The sequence below is a fragment of the Artemia sp. Qi Xiang Cuo genome, chromosome 14, assembly GCF_049724085.1.
Source record: "Artemia sp. Qi Xiang Cuo chromosome 14, ASM4972408v1, whole genome shotgun sequence".
NCBI classification, from domain to species: Eukaryota; Metazoa; Arthropoda; class Branchiopoda; order Anostraca; family Artemiidae; genus Artemia; species Artemia sp. Qi Xiang Cuo.
The window spans coordinates 47,623,251-47,639,729 of record NC_142807.1 but is presented as its reverse complement, the minus strand read 5'-3'; the positions used below and the strand labels follow the sequence as shown (position 1 = coordinate 47,639,729).

Here is a 16,479-nt window from a genome sequence, read left to right as displayed (position 1 = left end):
AAAACTTAATATCACAAGAATTTCAGAAAACACAATAGTTAGCAGTTTTGATATTATTACCATGTATACGAATATAGGTGTGGCTACTTCTGAGCAATTATTAAAAACGAAAATAGAAGAAATTTATCATTTAATCGAAGACTCAGCGACAGGGATTGATGGTGAAGTTTCATTTAATCTTGTTAAAATCTGTAATAAGTTTTCAATGTATTTTCAGTTTCGTGAGTCTTTTTATCAACAAATAAATGGGTTACCAATGGGAGCAGCTCTATCCGGCCTACTGGCTAATATTTATGTCGAGAACCGTGAAAATTGGGCATTAAATTCTTATTTTTTAAAACATGTATATTGGGGTCGTGATATGGATGGCATAATTTCAATTTGGAATTATGGGGAAATTGAACTTCGGGGTTTCCTAGATCATCTTAATACTTATGATAGAAATTTGCTGTTTACCATAAAAACTGAATTTGAAAGTAAACTACCTTTTTTAGATGTGCTAATTATCCGTAATACTAATAATTTGGACTTCACTATCTATGGAAAACCAACACAAAACAATAGATATCTTCATTTTACTTCAAATCACTCCCCACAAATTAAAAAAGCAGTTGTAACTTCTCTTATTGACATTTGCGCCCTGAACATTTGCTCCGATTCATACATAAAAGCAGAAATAAATTCTATCAAAGATATTCTTTTTGGCAACGGATACCCTATTCCTTTTGTCAATAATACGATTAACCGTAGACTAAAAAGACATTTTCGTAAAATCAACGATATTTCACAATGCGAGGCTCCAGAAAAACCCTCTAATATAATCTATCTTCCGTACATCCCAAGAATCACAACAAAAATAAAAAATGTTTGCACAAAAAAACAATTTGTATTTAGTTTTATTAATAATTTTAAAATCACAAATTTCTTAAACTCCGGTAAAGATAAAACCCCAGTTACTCGCCAAAGAGGGGTTTATCAAATACCATGCGATTTTGGCAATTACTACGTTGGCTGAACTCCTCAGAATCTAGAAAAAAGGATACAACAACATAAAGAAGACATAGACAAAGCGTTAATTGCTAATAGTTCCAAGAACTCCTTCGATTCTGCTTTAGCTAGCCATATATTTGATAACCCCAGCCACACAATACGTTTTGAAAGATCTTCTCTCATTAGTAGTGATTTGGAGATAAAACAGGTGGTCCGGGAATCAATCGAAATTAGGCTCAAAATAAATAAAAATATTTCCTTAAATAGGGACTTAGGAGAATATTCACTGAATTTTTTATACTCAAATTTAATTAAAAATCATCTAACAAAATATTATATTAAACCAATTGACAATAGTATTGAAACCGTTACAAAAAGTCCTTTAAGACTAGCTGCTAAAAAAAGCAAGATTAGCTTTGAAAACTTGCAGTTAATAATTTCATTTTATTTCGTTTGAATGACTTCATCCTCTCTCATCATTTTATTTATCAGTCCTGGTTGAATTTCGTTGAAGTAAGGATACTGGGGCTGTTTTAAAAGTTTTTAAAAGCATTTTTAGTTTTAAACTTCGTATTTTAATGTAAGTTGTTTATATATATATTTTTTCATTAACGTTGCGGTGAAGACGGCCCTTGGACATAGGGCCGAGATATTCACCGATTTAAATTGCACTGTCTTGGAAAAAAAAAATTTCCCTTTTGTTTTTAAGTTGTGTTTGTTTGATATGGAAAGGCAGTGTGGTCTTCGTCAATATTTGAGATAGGCTATTGGTTTTGTTTATTCCTCTGTTTCTTGCGTCCTTTTTTCAAACGAATATAATTGAAACTCATGTTTTCCTCTATAAATGTGCTGATTTTATAATCCTAGTCAACTTTTTTTTTTTTTTTTTTTTTTTTTTTTTTTTTTTTTGACCAGGGAAAAACTCTTTACGACTAAAAATGAAGGCTTTTGATAGTTGTGTCATTTCATAACCATTCTAAAGCAGCTTTTACGTCTGGAACGCCTTGCGTTTTTATTTTCGATAATAAACATCATAATTTTCTATATTTACAAGAATCAATTTTAATTCTTTGTAGTTATTTGCCTTGACCTAAAATCAGTTGTAAAGAATGCGGGTTGGAAGGGGGGGGGGTCTGAAGTTAGGGCCCCACTGTCATGCGTTTCGGTGGAAATTGATGTGTACTCGAAGTTGCAGCTCAGTTAAAACCAAGTGGATGAAAAATAATGATTGCAATATTTGACACTTACACTTAGTATTTTTTTTTTTTTAACCCAGACGAACTCAAATAAAAGCGTTTAAAAAAGATGCTCCTCATTAACTGTACCTGTTAATGTATATTAAAGTGACTAGGACCGATGATTGGGGTTTGGTAATAACATGAATCACCAGAATATTTTCACAAGCTGGCTAAAATTTCAAGGGGTGGAAGTCTGCATTAAGAGTTTTTCTAAACTTCTAAAGCCATGTGGTAAAATTCGAAGTTGGAAAGGTAAACATAAAGAAGTGTAATGGAAAGCTTGAGTCTGTGAAATTCACATAATAAAATATATGTTAATACATGCATTTCTTAGCTGTTGCCAAACATATTTTTCTTTTCCAACAGCAACCGTAGAGACAGATTTCTGCAACATGAGAAGGGAATACATAATTTCAACATTGTATGTTATTGTTCATGTTTATCATTCCTGTATTTTTGGGTCCTATATTCTTGGGGCTTTTCAGTTACATTGAAAACCAGTAACAATAGAATAGATATTTAAAATCTAGGAGACTTGCATTTAGAGGGTAGGAATGTAAAGGATTTTAATAAGGTGAATTAAGAGGGATTTATTTACGGTTGTTGATGGTCAGTAGGAATTAATCAGACCGAAAATGTTCTTTAAAGGAGTTATACCTCAAAGGTGATGCGTAAAAACACGAATTGGCAGAATGGGTTTGGCAAACCTAATATTACAACTGATCTATGCATAAAAACTTGGGGGTAAAGAGCGAAGCTTTGAATAGATTGGGCTGGATGAGGTGCGTGCGTAGCTGTGTTGGCCACGGGCAGCTTATTGCTGCAGTGAATATAAGAATCTGAGAAAAATTTATGTAGTTGTTTTGGTACTTGTCAATAATCCAGTAGCCACGCGAGAATTGTATAGCTAAGATCAGATAGGCATTACCGGGAAATTCATATGAGACAATGTATAAACAAAGGGTTTCTCTCTCCGGGAACTATATTTAAACTTAAGTTTTTTGGGGTTTAGGGGGAATAAAAGGTACGTAGGTTGGGTTAGGTTACGTATTTAATATATGCTATGCTTTACTAGCATATTATGTTGGAGTAGCCGAACAGTCATCTTGGAAGCACTATTAATGCTTATCTTTTAAGGATAGTCTTTACCTCAATTGTCTTATTGTAGATTGGTTTTTTACATTGCTGATAATTTCATAATAGGAATTTTAGTATATTTCTTCATTCTACAACGTAACGCTAACCGTAACTTTCTTGTTTCAGTCGTCCTCATGTTTCACGCCATATGACTATAGTTCACCTGACAAAAGTACTGGCCCTCCACCCCCCAAACGTGAGAGAATTAATTGACAAAAGCGGAGTGTTTTACCGTAGTGCAAACGTAGAACAAAATATCTATTGTCTAAAAGGTGCTAGATCGCTGAACTATTATTGACATTTTTTTTTTTTAAGTCAACTTGACTGTATCTACAGTAAGTGAAAATGGTCGTATATAGTGGAGAAAAGAATAAGTAATGTACCTATAATTTATTTTTGACTAATTTATTCTTATTCTCTTCCAGCTTTTTTCTCTCCTTTCTCCTTTACTCTCTCACTCTCTCTATTCAGAGTAACAGTGTAGACTTTATGCTTTGAAACGTAGGCATATCAAACTGATAGTTCTTTTTTGTTATTTTGATTAGTCTGACGGATAAAATTCAGTACAACTTAAACGATTTTTTGCTGGAGGGATGGGGGAGTAGTGAGGATGAATTGTCATATTTTGAAATGACAATTTATTTGGAAGCTATAATTTATTTGGAAGTACTTTTCATCATTTTATAGTCAAATAGTTAAAACTTCAAATAGCTGAAAATAACTTGAAATAACTTAATCGAATGGGACTTAAGCGAACAGAATTGAAACAACTTAAAATAGAGTTGAAACAACTTATTTTTGTATGGACATTGTCGTTGCGTACTGATTTATCGAATCAGCTTAGGTTTAAGATAAAATAAAATTTCAACTTGAAAATTTCGCGTAAGACCACTTTTCATTCAAAATTTTTGTAAACAAAGACGCATTTTAGTTTTATAATGTATATCGTAAGATTCATCTAAATGCAAAAAAGTCGGAATACACACTGTAATTTTTTCTCGAAGGGGACTCGTGGATGTGAAGAAAAAACACAAAAAACAAGTAGATTTTATGATACATCCTGTGGATAAATAGTAAAAAATATTGAGATTTTGGGAGTAGAATGCATGGGTCTGATTCCTCCCCCTTTCTCCTTGCAAAGGCTTAAATATTTGACAAGTTTCTGTGGGCCATATCTTAAGGCATATTGCAATTGAAATATCCTTCTGCAAAATTTGGAAAATGTGACTTAATGCGCTCTATTCTTCGTTGTGTCAAGTATTTTTGGTTTATACCCTTTTGTATATCAGTACTCTTACCCTCCATAAGGAAATACTATAAAATTCTGGAAGCTACTTTTAAAATTTCTTAAATGTTTACTTATATCAGTCCTAAATTTTAGTTTGTTATAGTTTCTCTGTTGACAAAAAAGATTTTTGATAGAATTTTAAGGGAGAGAGATAGTATTCCACTTTTTAAACAGAATTACAGTAGTTGGCATAAGCTAAGAGTAAGCGAAATAAGCTTTTGCAGTAACAATTGGTTTCACCCTTAACAAAGATATTTAAAACGATAATTTCAATTACTTTTTACGTTATTTTTGTCTCCAAGATGTATTTCTTGTCTTTTAAGACAATCTATTTTTATGCTCTAGCACCATTGATATCCTCCCAAAATACAGAAATGAAAATGTTAAAATATCCTGGTTAAAAATTATTTTCGTTTGAAAAGTATGGCCTTTTTTGAAATTCCACTGTCTTTATATAAAAAATACTCTATAACCATAGTAATTTTTCATATATATTGTCAAGGTTCTATTTGGAGAAAAAAAGCTAAAAATGACCCAAAAATTCCATAATTGTCTTTATTATAGATGAGGCTTTTGACAGTAGTCTGTTAATTCGTCAGTACTTTGTTAGTTCGAATGACGATTTATCGTCTTTCGAATACATTTTATCTGATCCGTAATTCTTTCATGCTGCGGCAGAAAAAGTGGAAACGATACTGCTGTCTTCTGTAATTCTCTCTGTTGAAATAGTTTTTTGAATAATCAGTTCAATTTTCAAATGATTCAAGCTAGAAATATACGATTAAAATTGGGTATCTCCTTAGGCTATGTAATTGATGAAACTTAATTTGCCATCTATTCATTACTAGTGAAAATTAAGTTGCAAATTAATTATTATTAAGGATAATCTTCTATATTGAATGAGTATTGGGGAAAATCTCATCAGTTTACACCACGAAAAGTAAAAATATTAACTTTTTCCGCTTAATTGGTTGCATTCCTATTACACAGAATATTCAAAACTACTTTTGGAATATAAGAATAACTTTGGATATTTCATTTGGGTATAAATTGGTATGATTGAAACTGCCAACTTTTAAATAAATGACTTTAGCACATCAATGTAAACATTAAAATATGCGTCATATTATATTGGACCCAAAATACTTATCAAAATTGATCACTCAGATAACGCTTTTTCAATCAGAAATTTCTCAATTTGTGAAAAGAACTCGAGAGATTCTTTTATGCTGCACTGTGTTCTAATTGATTTTATTTTGTCCATCTCTGCTATTTCCTATGATTTTATTCCACAAATTGGAGTTCGCGTAAGACAAAGTTCTTAAGTTGAAGCAAGGTTTTAGTGAAGAATCATTTTCAACGCATTTAAATACTATGTTCATTCGAATTGACCGTGGACTGGAGTAAAACCTCGACTGATTCTCTACCAATCTCTTTTAATTACTAGGGCTTTTGGATTCCCATCCTTTTATTAAACCAAACGAAAATAGTTATACAGAATTGTATTTACAGGTAATTGTATTACCTGTATGCATAGACGTATGTATTAAATGATAAAGCATTGTGTATTAATTCATGTTATGTTTGCAGTTCCCTGCTTTATTAACGAGTAATTTTGACTTTTGAAAAGGAGGTTTATGAGTGCCATTCTTACTTTGCCTACTCAACTTCTGCTTTTTTCCTTTTGGATTTTTTAGCTTACCTTTATTGATGCTATCTTTGAGTGAACATAACGCTGAACAAATTAGAATAAAAATGGTGAAATTGATTATACCGCTTAATAGTTTAATGTTGCATTAAGGTATGTCAACGCTGCTTCTATGTGTCTTTTTTCACCTTTTCCGTCCAAACATTCTCGTCTAAACTTCTTTTCTTCTTATTTTAATTACATAGAAGCAAATTGTGTATGAGAAAGAAGTTTCAATTATAATGGTTGTACCTCGTAGGGCAAGTAACATGCAAGGTTTTCTGTGAGGGGGAGGGGGGTCTGCCACAGAAACTGGCCAATTAGGCCGTTACAAGAAAACCCTTTTATCATAGTGTAAGATTATAAGACTACGCAATTAAAAATTATTTTAAGTAGTTGTCCATTTTTTTCTTTCTAAATTTACCGTTTATTTGATCGTATAGTAATTTTACAAATATGAGTTGGGTTCATTGTGGAAGGAGTTGTGTATGTGGAGGGCTTTCCTGATTTTTAAGACAAGAAGTCCGTCTGAAGTGTGACAGACACTAGCAAGCTGGTAACAAATAATTGAAAAATTTTAGTTTGGTTTAGTCATGCTAGTAAATTTTTTGCTTTTTTTGTAAGCATGGCGAAACCGGTGAACTTGTTCCAAGGGATGTACTTTCCAAGGAAAGAGTTCAGCGAAAACAAAAGAAAAGTCATGCCTATTTACTCTCTTCGGGGAAACCCCAATACCTTACTTGGAAATTAAAGATATTCCAAGTTCAAGTCTTCTGAATCTCTATACGTATAATCTTTTCTTATAAATCATTTATAAAAAGTCTTCGCTAGGATAATGATACTAGGTGTTTTATATTTTGTATAGATAGAACTTGTTTTTAGCCTTTCAGTCGCATTCTCTTCTGGATGCTCTAATATTGATTTTGAAAATAGTGTTATCTGATTTCTTGTTTGTCCTATTCCTGTAAGTTGCTGCCACCACTTTTACCTCATATATCATCAGTTTTTATCCAATACCTGTTATAATCTTGTATGATTAAATGTATGAAAGAAAAAAGATTCTCGACTGGGGAATCAATTTTGCTACCTTTTGAAATTTATTGATTTCAAATCATTTTTATTGTCAACTACACAGAGCTGTTCGTAGGGTTGGTAGTTCCCGGATAAAAATAAACTATAAACCCCCCTCCCCTCTGCCGCCTCAAATGTAAGCAAAAAAGCCGAATCAAAGTGGGCAACCCCCCAGCCACGATGTCAAGGGTAGCTGCCCTGGTCCCTGCCCCTTTGAAGTGCTCTGCAACTATATAATCATTGGTGACTGTGAGGAAGTTATTGAATTTCATTTTCTAAGCATTATTGGACTGGAATTTCAACTATCTAGAATATTTCATAGTGTCTGTATTCTCAGGTCTTTTACTATTCTTTACTTTTATTCTGTCATAAATTGTATCCAGTTTAAGCGTTCTGATTTTACCTTGCGAATTCAGCCAAATATTATAATTGAGAAAAACAAAGCTAGAAAAAAAGAAGTTTCGTGTGTTTTTGAGTGCACTCTTTATCTTTCCGGGAGATTCGATTTGAAAATTGAAGTATACTATTTTGTATTATAATTACGTTTGTGCTTTATATATATATTTACATATATTATACACATAGTATTATATTTTGCTTACACGAAAATGATTATTATATGCTGTAGTGTAGCTGAATATTTGTATTTTTTGTGATTTATGAATAAAATAATAAAGTATGATTAGAGTGCGAGATTGATAGAGAGACATTCTGCAAGAACTTCGTGTGTTTCAGGTAGGACATCTTTTATACCATACGTTAACTTAAGTGTGTCTATGTTGATTGACACCAAGGGTGTATCCTGTTTTTTCTCGGCTGGGGGGGGGGATGGGAGGAGGGTTGGGCCCAAACAAAAGCTTTACAAAAGGCGTCAATTTTTTTTGGTATGTGCGTTTTGTCGCTTTTTTATGAGTCGGACAAAAGTGTCAGGGGGATTCAAGCCTTTCCATCATCATTCCAGGTAGTTCAGCGAAGGCTGAACATTAATAGAAAAGTCATACCTAGACTAGAACCATATATAAAATTCTAACAGTGAATAAGGTTTTCAACAGAAGTTTCCAATTTCGTGCTGCAAATTTTGTGTTGCTCCAAAGATTGGTTTAACTTCTCTTTGCTAAAACAGGCTTTTAAATTGCAAGCTTAACATCGAATATAGCGTTCGAAAGAGAGTTTCAAATTACTGCGAAATCTTGAAGACACCCTGGCCATAGCGAAATAAAACCAGTTCTTGTACTCTGATTGTTTACATTTTGCTGATTTCGACACGGCAGACGTTTTTTCGATTTTGAGGTATCGGGAATGTGTTGCTGCACGTGCAAATGTGCATTAAGACCAAGCGTATCTTGAGTAGGTTAGATAGGTGGCTTCATGAAAATTATTGTATTCCTTCCCCCTTCAGACCCAAAAGAACCCATCCTGCAAAATAATGCTACAAAAATGCAGTCTGTTCGCTCCCCTTCTCTTAACAATAGCCACAAATTGTTGGTCGTGTTCACCTACGATTGTAGAATTGAGCTGCTGGAGGCCAGCACAAAAGCTACCACTTCTGAAAAAAATAAGATGAAACGATCTTTAGCATTAACATATTTAAAGTACTTCACAAGACGAAATGGATCACAGCTAGGTACCAATAGATGTCTTTATTAAAATGCTTATTACTTACAAATAAACTTTCACCTTCATTGGAATTTTTTTTACATTTGGGCAATATTAAAGAAGGACATTTACTCTAAAACTGAATGAACTATGTCAATGAGCTCTATCTGATAATAATCTAGTGAATAATCCGAAAGTTCATTATTTTGTGAATGACCCGAAAAATTATTTATTTTGTTGTCTATAAATATGCTAGTTTCAATTTTATTATTTTAGTATTTCTAGTGAAGAGGGTTGCTGTATATGTGACCGAAATATCTGGACTTTTGTACCTGTCGTTTTCACTGTCTAAATAAATGGATTTATCCCCATTTGAAAGTTTATTTGTTCGTCATAGAACGGCAGTTTGGTCTAAGAAAACAACACCAAATTAAAGTTGTTACGTCGCTTATAACTAAAAAAGAATGCCTACGGAAATTTGTCTTACGCTCTTTGAAATCTGAAATTAATTACTGCGTTTGCTTATCGTTGTTTCAAGTTTAGTTCTTTAAGACGTTGCTCAATAGTGACGCAAAGATTTTGGAAATCATTACCTCTGATTGTCCTGAACAAGTTGACTGAATGACCGAGGAGTTTTTATACAGTTAAAACGCCTCTTCATTGACTCGGGTTATGTTCCATAACACAATGATCATTAATAATAATTAATTTTGTTATTATTTTTGTGCGACAACAGATAGTACAAAATTATATGGCAGTTTGTAGTATTTACAAGTGCAAAAGACACCACAATGTTAGCAACTTTTACGTATTATAAATATTATGGAGACTAAATTTGTAATTGTCTGCTATTTTCGGCTGAAGATTTTAAGAAATAATTAATGAAAATTGAGTGTTGGAACACACCTTCAGTTAAGTATGAAAACTCAGGGTTTTTTTCAAATAGAGGTCTGTTAATTTAAATATTGAGACTGGTATAATTTTCAGATTACCAGTTATCGTTTTTCAATCACCGAATCTATTTCTCTTTTCAAGGAATCTTCAAAAACTAACCAAGGAAAGTATGGACAGACCATTTCCGATCAGAGCTGGCATTGAGAATTATTTAATATTTCAATGTATATATATATATATATATATATATATATATATATATATATATATATTACAGTGAAAGACCGAAATGTAATGGAATCAATTTTCAAGAAGAAGGTTACATTCCGGCGTTGCTGTATTTTGGGCGATTTTATTTTACTTGGAAAATTTCGGGGTCTTGAAAATTGATTCCATTACAGAAATCTGACGAATGTCTACATTTACGGGTGAAAATTCGAAAAAGTATATTTAACAAATATTCCAGACATACACCAAGCGACTATGTGTTTGTTGACATTCACCATGTACTAATGGTGAATTTTGAGCATTTCTGAGATTCTATCCTAATTTCTCACCCGTTTCTGAGGTTTATAACATAATATGTCACCGTCAGTCCTTGCATAAGACTGCCAAAGCTGACTGGTCAACAAACACATAGTCGCTTGGTTTATGTCCGAAATATTTGTTTCCCTTGTAATCAAATTATTTATCCATCTGCATGCGTCCTATAGTCTAGTAACGATATTTTCTCCAAAAACGTAATTTTTATTCAAAAAGGACTGTATTCTAAAAGATAGTCTAACCTTGGGCTCGATTTCTTAACCCCGTGGGAAATCGATTTTCCAAGCTAGTTGTGCTTAATATAACACCTCTGCTGTATTGATCTTTATAAATAAACGGAATTTCTCTAGTTACCGACATACCAATTATATTTTTATGATTGATGATGTAAGTGCTGCTTTTGTTATTACATTTATTTTTTTCTTATCATTATTATTGCAATAAAAAGGTTGTTCTTATTAAAAAATAATAATTATAGTGAATACTTGAAATTTGATATAGGTCAGATTTAACCAAATTCATGTCCTAGAAGCAGTGGAGGATTCAGATGGTGAGGATATATTTATCATAAACTTTTTTTCTCTTCTTGCTTTTTGTCTTTTTCTCTTGGGAAGTTGGAGGGGGGGGGGTTGAATATTAGAAATATCGTGACGATGCAACTATTTAAGAGTGTTTCTTGGGCCTCAGAGAAGTAGGGTTTCTTTATTTGGATTTTTTCTCTGGGGAAGGGGGGGGTGGATATATTGAAAAAATCATTACGCTGTAATTATTTAAGGGTCTCTCTTGGGCCACCAAGCAGTGGGGTTTGCTTATTTGGATTTTTTCAGCTAAATCTCTTGTATGACATCAATAAGCAATATATATGTTACTGTACTTTGTTGCTGATAAGTGAAAATGTATCATTTAGATATAAAGTCCGAATATATTTACCTAGTAAGACATTTCCCCCATTTCCGCCCACCATTTCCCCAAAAACATCCAATCAAAATTTTGAGATAGCCATTTTGTTCAACGTAGTTGATTTCCAGATAGAAATTATGTTCTTGAGGAGGACACTCCCCCACAGCCTTCAGGATAAGGGTTTTAAGTTATGTCCTGGGGGCATATATGAACGATGTTGGCAAAATGTAGTTTTTTTTTATTTTTCCCTTTAGACCAGGACACTTTGTATCGAAGAAGTTGTCGTAGAATTTTCCAAAAGGGCTCATTCAATTTGAAATTGGAGTGGCTTGTGCCCTTTTTAATATTCGACAGTGATCGGAAGGCAACTAACACCCCTGCCACGCCCACCATTTCCCGAAACACATCCAATCAAAATTTTGAGATAGCCAGTTTCTTCAACGCAGTTGATTTCCTGATAGAAATTATGTTTTTGAGGAGGACACTCCACCACAGCCCTCAGGGCAAGGGTTGTAAGTTACGTGCTGGGGGCATATAAGGTTTTTATAGAAAGCTTTGTCGTAGAAACTTCAAAAAAGGCTCATTCGATTGGAAATTCAAAGAGCTAGTGCTTTTTTTAATAGTCAAAAGTATTAGAGGGCAACTAATCCCCCTCTCACGCCCAGCTTTTCCCCAAACACATCCAGTAAAAATTTTTAGATAGCCATTTTGTTCAACGTAGTTGAAAGTTCTGGAAGTTAGGTCTTTGAGAATGGCAACCCTTCATATTCCTCAGGGCAAGGGCTGTAAGTTGTGCCCTGGGAGCATATAAGGTTTTTATAGAAAGCGTTGTCGTAGAAAGTTCAAAAAGGGCTCATTCGATTGGAAATTGAAATGGCTAACAGTCGACAGTGATTAGAAGGCAACTAACATCCCTTCCACGCCCACTATTTCCCCAAACACATCCAATCAAAATTTTGAGATAGCCATTTTGTTCAGCGTAGTTGAAAGTTCTTGAAATTATATCTTTGAACAGGACATTTCCCTAACAGTCTTCAGGGCAAGGGTTATAATTTATGCTCTGGGGGCATATAAGGTTTTCATTGAACGCTTTGTCGTAGAAACTTGAAAAAGGGCTCATTCGATTAGAAACTCAACGCATTAGCACCATTTTTGACATTCGAAAGTTATTGGAGGGCAACTAACCCTCCTCTCACACCCACCATTCATCCAAACACATCCAATCAAAATTTTGAGATAGCCATTTTGTTCAACGTAGTTTTAAGTTCTGGAAATTAGGTCTTTGAGGACGACAACCCCTCCTCATCAGAGCCCTCAGGTCAAGGGTTACAAGTTCTTCCCTGGGGGCATATAAGGTTTTTATTGAAAACTATGTCGTAGTAACTCGAAAAAGGGTGCATTTGATTGGAAATTCAAAGAGATAGTGCCCTTTTTAATAGTCAAAAGTGATTGGAGGACATCTGACCCACCTCTCGAGCCCACCTTTTCCCCAAACACATACAATAAAAATTTTCAGATAGCCATTTTGTTCAACGTAGTTGAAAGTTTTGAAAATTAGGTCCTTAAGGATGACAACCCCCCACAGCCCTCAAGGCAAGGGTTGTAAGTTTAGCCCTGGGGGCATATAAGGTTTTTATAAAAAGCGTTGTCGTTGAAACTTCAAAAATGGATTATTCCATTGGAAATTGAAATGGCTATTGCCCTTTTTAATAGTCGAAAGTAATTGGAGGGCAACTCATCCTCCTCTCAAGCCCACCATTTCCCCAAACACATACAATCAAAATTTTTAGATAGCCAATTTCTCTACGTAGTTGAACTACTACTACTACTACTACTAACAACTCACCGCAGCACCAAGCCGCCTGAGCCTAACACAGCTACGCACGCTCCTCTTCCATCCCAATCTATTCAAAGCCTCCCTTTTGACACCCGCCCACGAAGTTCCCATTTCCTTTAAATATTTCTTTATGACGTCCTCCCACCCGGGACGAGGACGACCTGCTTTCCGTTTAGCCCTAGACGGTCGGCCGAAAAGAACAATCTTCGGCAATCTGTCATCCTTCATCCGCACAAAGTGCCCTGGCCACCTCAACCTTTCTTTCATTATAGCCCTAGAGAGCGGTATTGAACCACATTTTCCATATAGCCTATTGTTAGAAATACGGTTGGTCAGCCGTGTACCCAGAACAATCCTTAAGCAATTTTTCTGGAAAATATCTAGCAAATCTTCATCCGCTTTTCAGAGCGCCCATGCTTCAGTTCCTTATTTGACCACTGTCATCACTGTAGCTTCTAATATTCTAATCTTGGTTTGCAGACTTATTTTCCTATTCTTCCAAACTTTTTTTAACTGTAAAAGAACACCCTCAGTCTTGGCTATTCTACTTTTAACATTTTCACTGCTCCCACCATCTTTACTAATAATACTACCAAGGTAAGTGAAGCTGCCCACCTGATTAATATTTTCATTACCCAACGTCACATTTTCATCTTCACTTATTCCTAGCCTTAGTGACTTACTGGAAATTATGTCTTTGTGGATGACAACCCCCCCCCCTGCCCTCAGGGCAAAGGTTGTAATTTATGCCCTGGGGGCTTATGAGGTAGAAATAGTTGTCGTAGAAACTTCGAAAAGGGCTCATTCGATTTGAAATTGCAACGGGTAAAGCCCTCTTTAATAGTCAAAGGTGGTTGAAGAACAACTAACCCCCCCTCCTCACGTACCATTTTCCAATCAAAATTTTAAGATATTCATTCTGTTCAACCTTGTTGAAAAATCTGGAAATTTGGTTTTTGAGGATGACAACCCCCCCCCCCACAGCCCTCAGGGAAAAGGTTTTAAGTTTTGCCCTGGGGGCATATAAGACTTTTATAGAAAGTTTTGTCGTAGAAACTTCAAAAGGGCAATTTGTTTGGAAATTGAAAGGGCTAGTGCCTTTTTAATAGTCGAAAGTGATTGAAGGGCAACTAACCCTCCTCTCAAACCCACCATTTCCCCAAACACATCCAATCAAAATTCTTAGATGGCCGTTTTGTTTAACATAGTTGAAACTACTGGAAATTAGGTCTTTGAGGATGAAGAGCCTCTCACAGCCCTCAAGGCAAGGGTGGTAAGTTATGCCCTGGGGGTATATAAGGTGTTTATAAAAAACGTTGTCATAAAAACTCAAAAAGCGCTCATTCGATTGGAAATTGAAAGGGCTAGTGCCCTTTTTAATTGTCAAAGTGATTGGAAGGCTTGACATTTTATAGTAAAGATCGATCTGGGTACAATGTCTTTTTTTTTAGACCAGGGTACTTCATATCGAAGGAGTTGTCGTAGGAACTATTGAAAATAGAAAGGACTAATGCCCTTTTTAATAGTCGAAAATGAATGGAGGGCAACTAGTCCCCCTCCCACACCCATCCTCCCATTTGCCCATTATGTTTAAAAACCAAATGTTGCTTTAAGATTAAATCAAAATGCATTGTTTTAATGCTATTTCCCAATAAGGCATATCAACAGTATCCCAAGAACGACTGAGGGTGTTATGTTCAAACTTTTGGGGCTAGATCTGCTCTTAAAATTTAACACAATCAAAATAGTGTAAATGTATTCAAGCTTTCAAAGAAAGTAAACGGACTTTTTTTGCGAATGGTATCAAGTTTTCTATTTCAGGTCAACTAGAGGAGGTATGAAACTAAATTAAACACTACTATTTGTGTCTGGATTTTTAAAAGGGTGTATGCTGTTAAAAATTGCAGAAAATTTTTCTCCAGCATACAAATAGCAGGTCAAACTATAAAGTCTTGAAAAAAGAAAAGATTTAAAGCATTATTTTCTTTTTCCTTGAAAAGACTATGTCAATATAAACCGAACAGAAATTAATGAAAAAAACAACTTTTTTCTACAAAATAAGTTCTTTAAAGAAAAGTAAAGAACTCCATAAAACCAAAAATGAGTAAAAAATAAAATCAAACAATCTACCAAGCGAGAAACTACCACAAATCAGCATAGATTAATAAATGAAACCCAAAATGAACAGAAATTACAATAAATAACCGAGTAAAACTCAAAGCGAGCAGAAATTAACACGAGTAGGGTTAAAACCCCGTATGCCTTCCCAAGGCAAGAACATAATTTGCACTTACAAATATCCAAACATCCGAAAATTGATATCAACAGAAGGCCCTGATAATTACCTGGTCAAATGCACAGCATGTGTAGCCTCCATATCTGTTTGGACAGCAAGGTTGATATCCTGGACAGGTATATCCATTGAAACAAGTGCTATACCTCTCTTCGGTTCCCTGCAAATTAAATCTTACTGAATAAGTTCTTACAAACTAATGCAGTTTTTAACAACATTCATATTCCATGGTGTTAATTCTAATGTTCCAGCCATGATATCTTTAATTTCATGGCTGGAACATTAGAATTAATGATGAAACTTTAACTGGGAATTGAACTAGATGAAATTAAAGATGTTTTATTTGGAAATGGTAACGCTCTCCGTGTAAATGAAAGGACAATATTAATAAGAGAGGGTATTATATTTGGTATTATACATACATGCTTGGACAAAAACTCTGAAGGGTTTGAATCAAAGTTTGCTTCCCTTCAAGTGACACTATTTTTTTTATTTTCTTAAAGATGAAATCACAAGTGATCGTTCAGGTGTAGGCCTATACAGAATTCCATCAATATGTTGAAAGGTTTTATCCTTGTATGGTATATCAGACAAATACATTAAAGTGATTAGTGCTATGTACGAGAATAACACTGCTGCGGTTAAGGTAGGAAATGAGGTTAACAGCTGGTTTTGTACTAAATTAGGAGTTAAGCAGGGTTGTGTTCTATCCCCATTTATATGGATTATTTTGATGTTGTCTTAAGGAGCACAGGAAAGACAATGGGAGAACACGGAATTAAATGGGGAGGAAAAATTCCCGGACTTAGATGATGCTGATGATTTAAGCATCCTAGATGAAAGTGGGAGCAAAATGAATGAAGTTTTAGAGGTTTTGCGAGTTCAGGGTGCTAGAATAGGTTTGAAAATTAATGTTAAGAAGACTAAGTCACTAAGGCTAGAAATAAATGAAGATGAAAAGGTAACGTTGGGTAACGAAAAGATTGATAAGGTGGGCAGCTTCAC

The 16,479-nt window shown here is 34.4% G+C and overlaps 1 protein-coding gene and 1 pseudogene across 4 annotated transcripts in view; both read left to right on the top strand.

Moving 5' to 3' along the window:
• Positions 1-8,087, top strand: part of LOC148944547 (DNA-binding protein RFX2-like) — a 193,090-nt gene extending 185,003 nt beyond the window's left edge. For all 4 annotated transcript variants that reach the window (XM_089100803.1, XM_089100800.1, XM_089100801.1 and 1 more), the window contains one exon: positions 3,492-8,087. In XM_089100803.1, the coding sequence (XP_088956929.1) occupies positions 3,492-3,578 (87 nt within the window). In that variant the 3' untranslated portion in view covers positions 3,579-8,087. The remainder of the gene's footprint in view (positions 1-3,491) is intronic.
• On the top strand, positions 362-1,447 carry LOC148944548 (uncharacterized; annotated as a pseudogene).
• Positions 8,088-16,479: the final 8,392 nt, after the last annotated feature.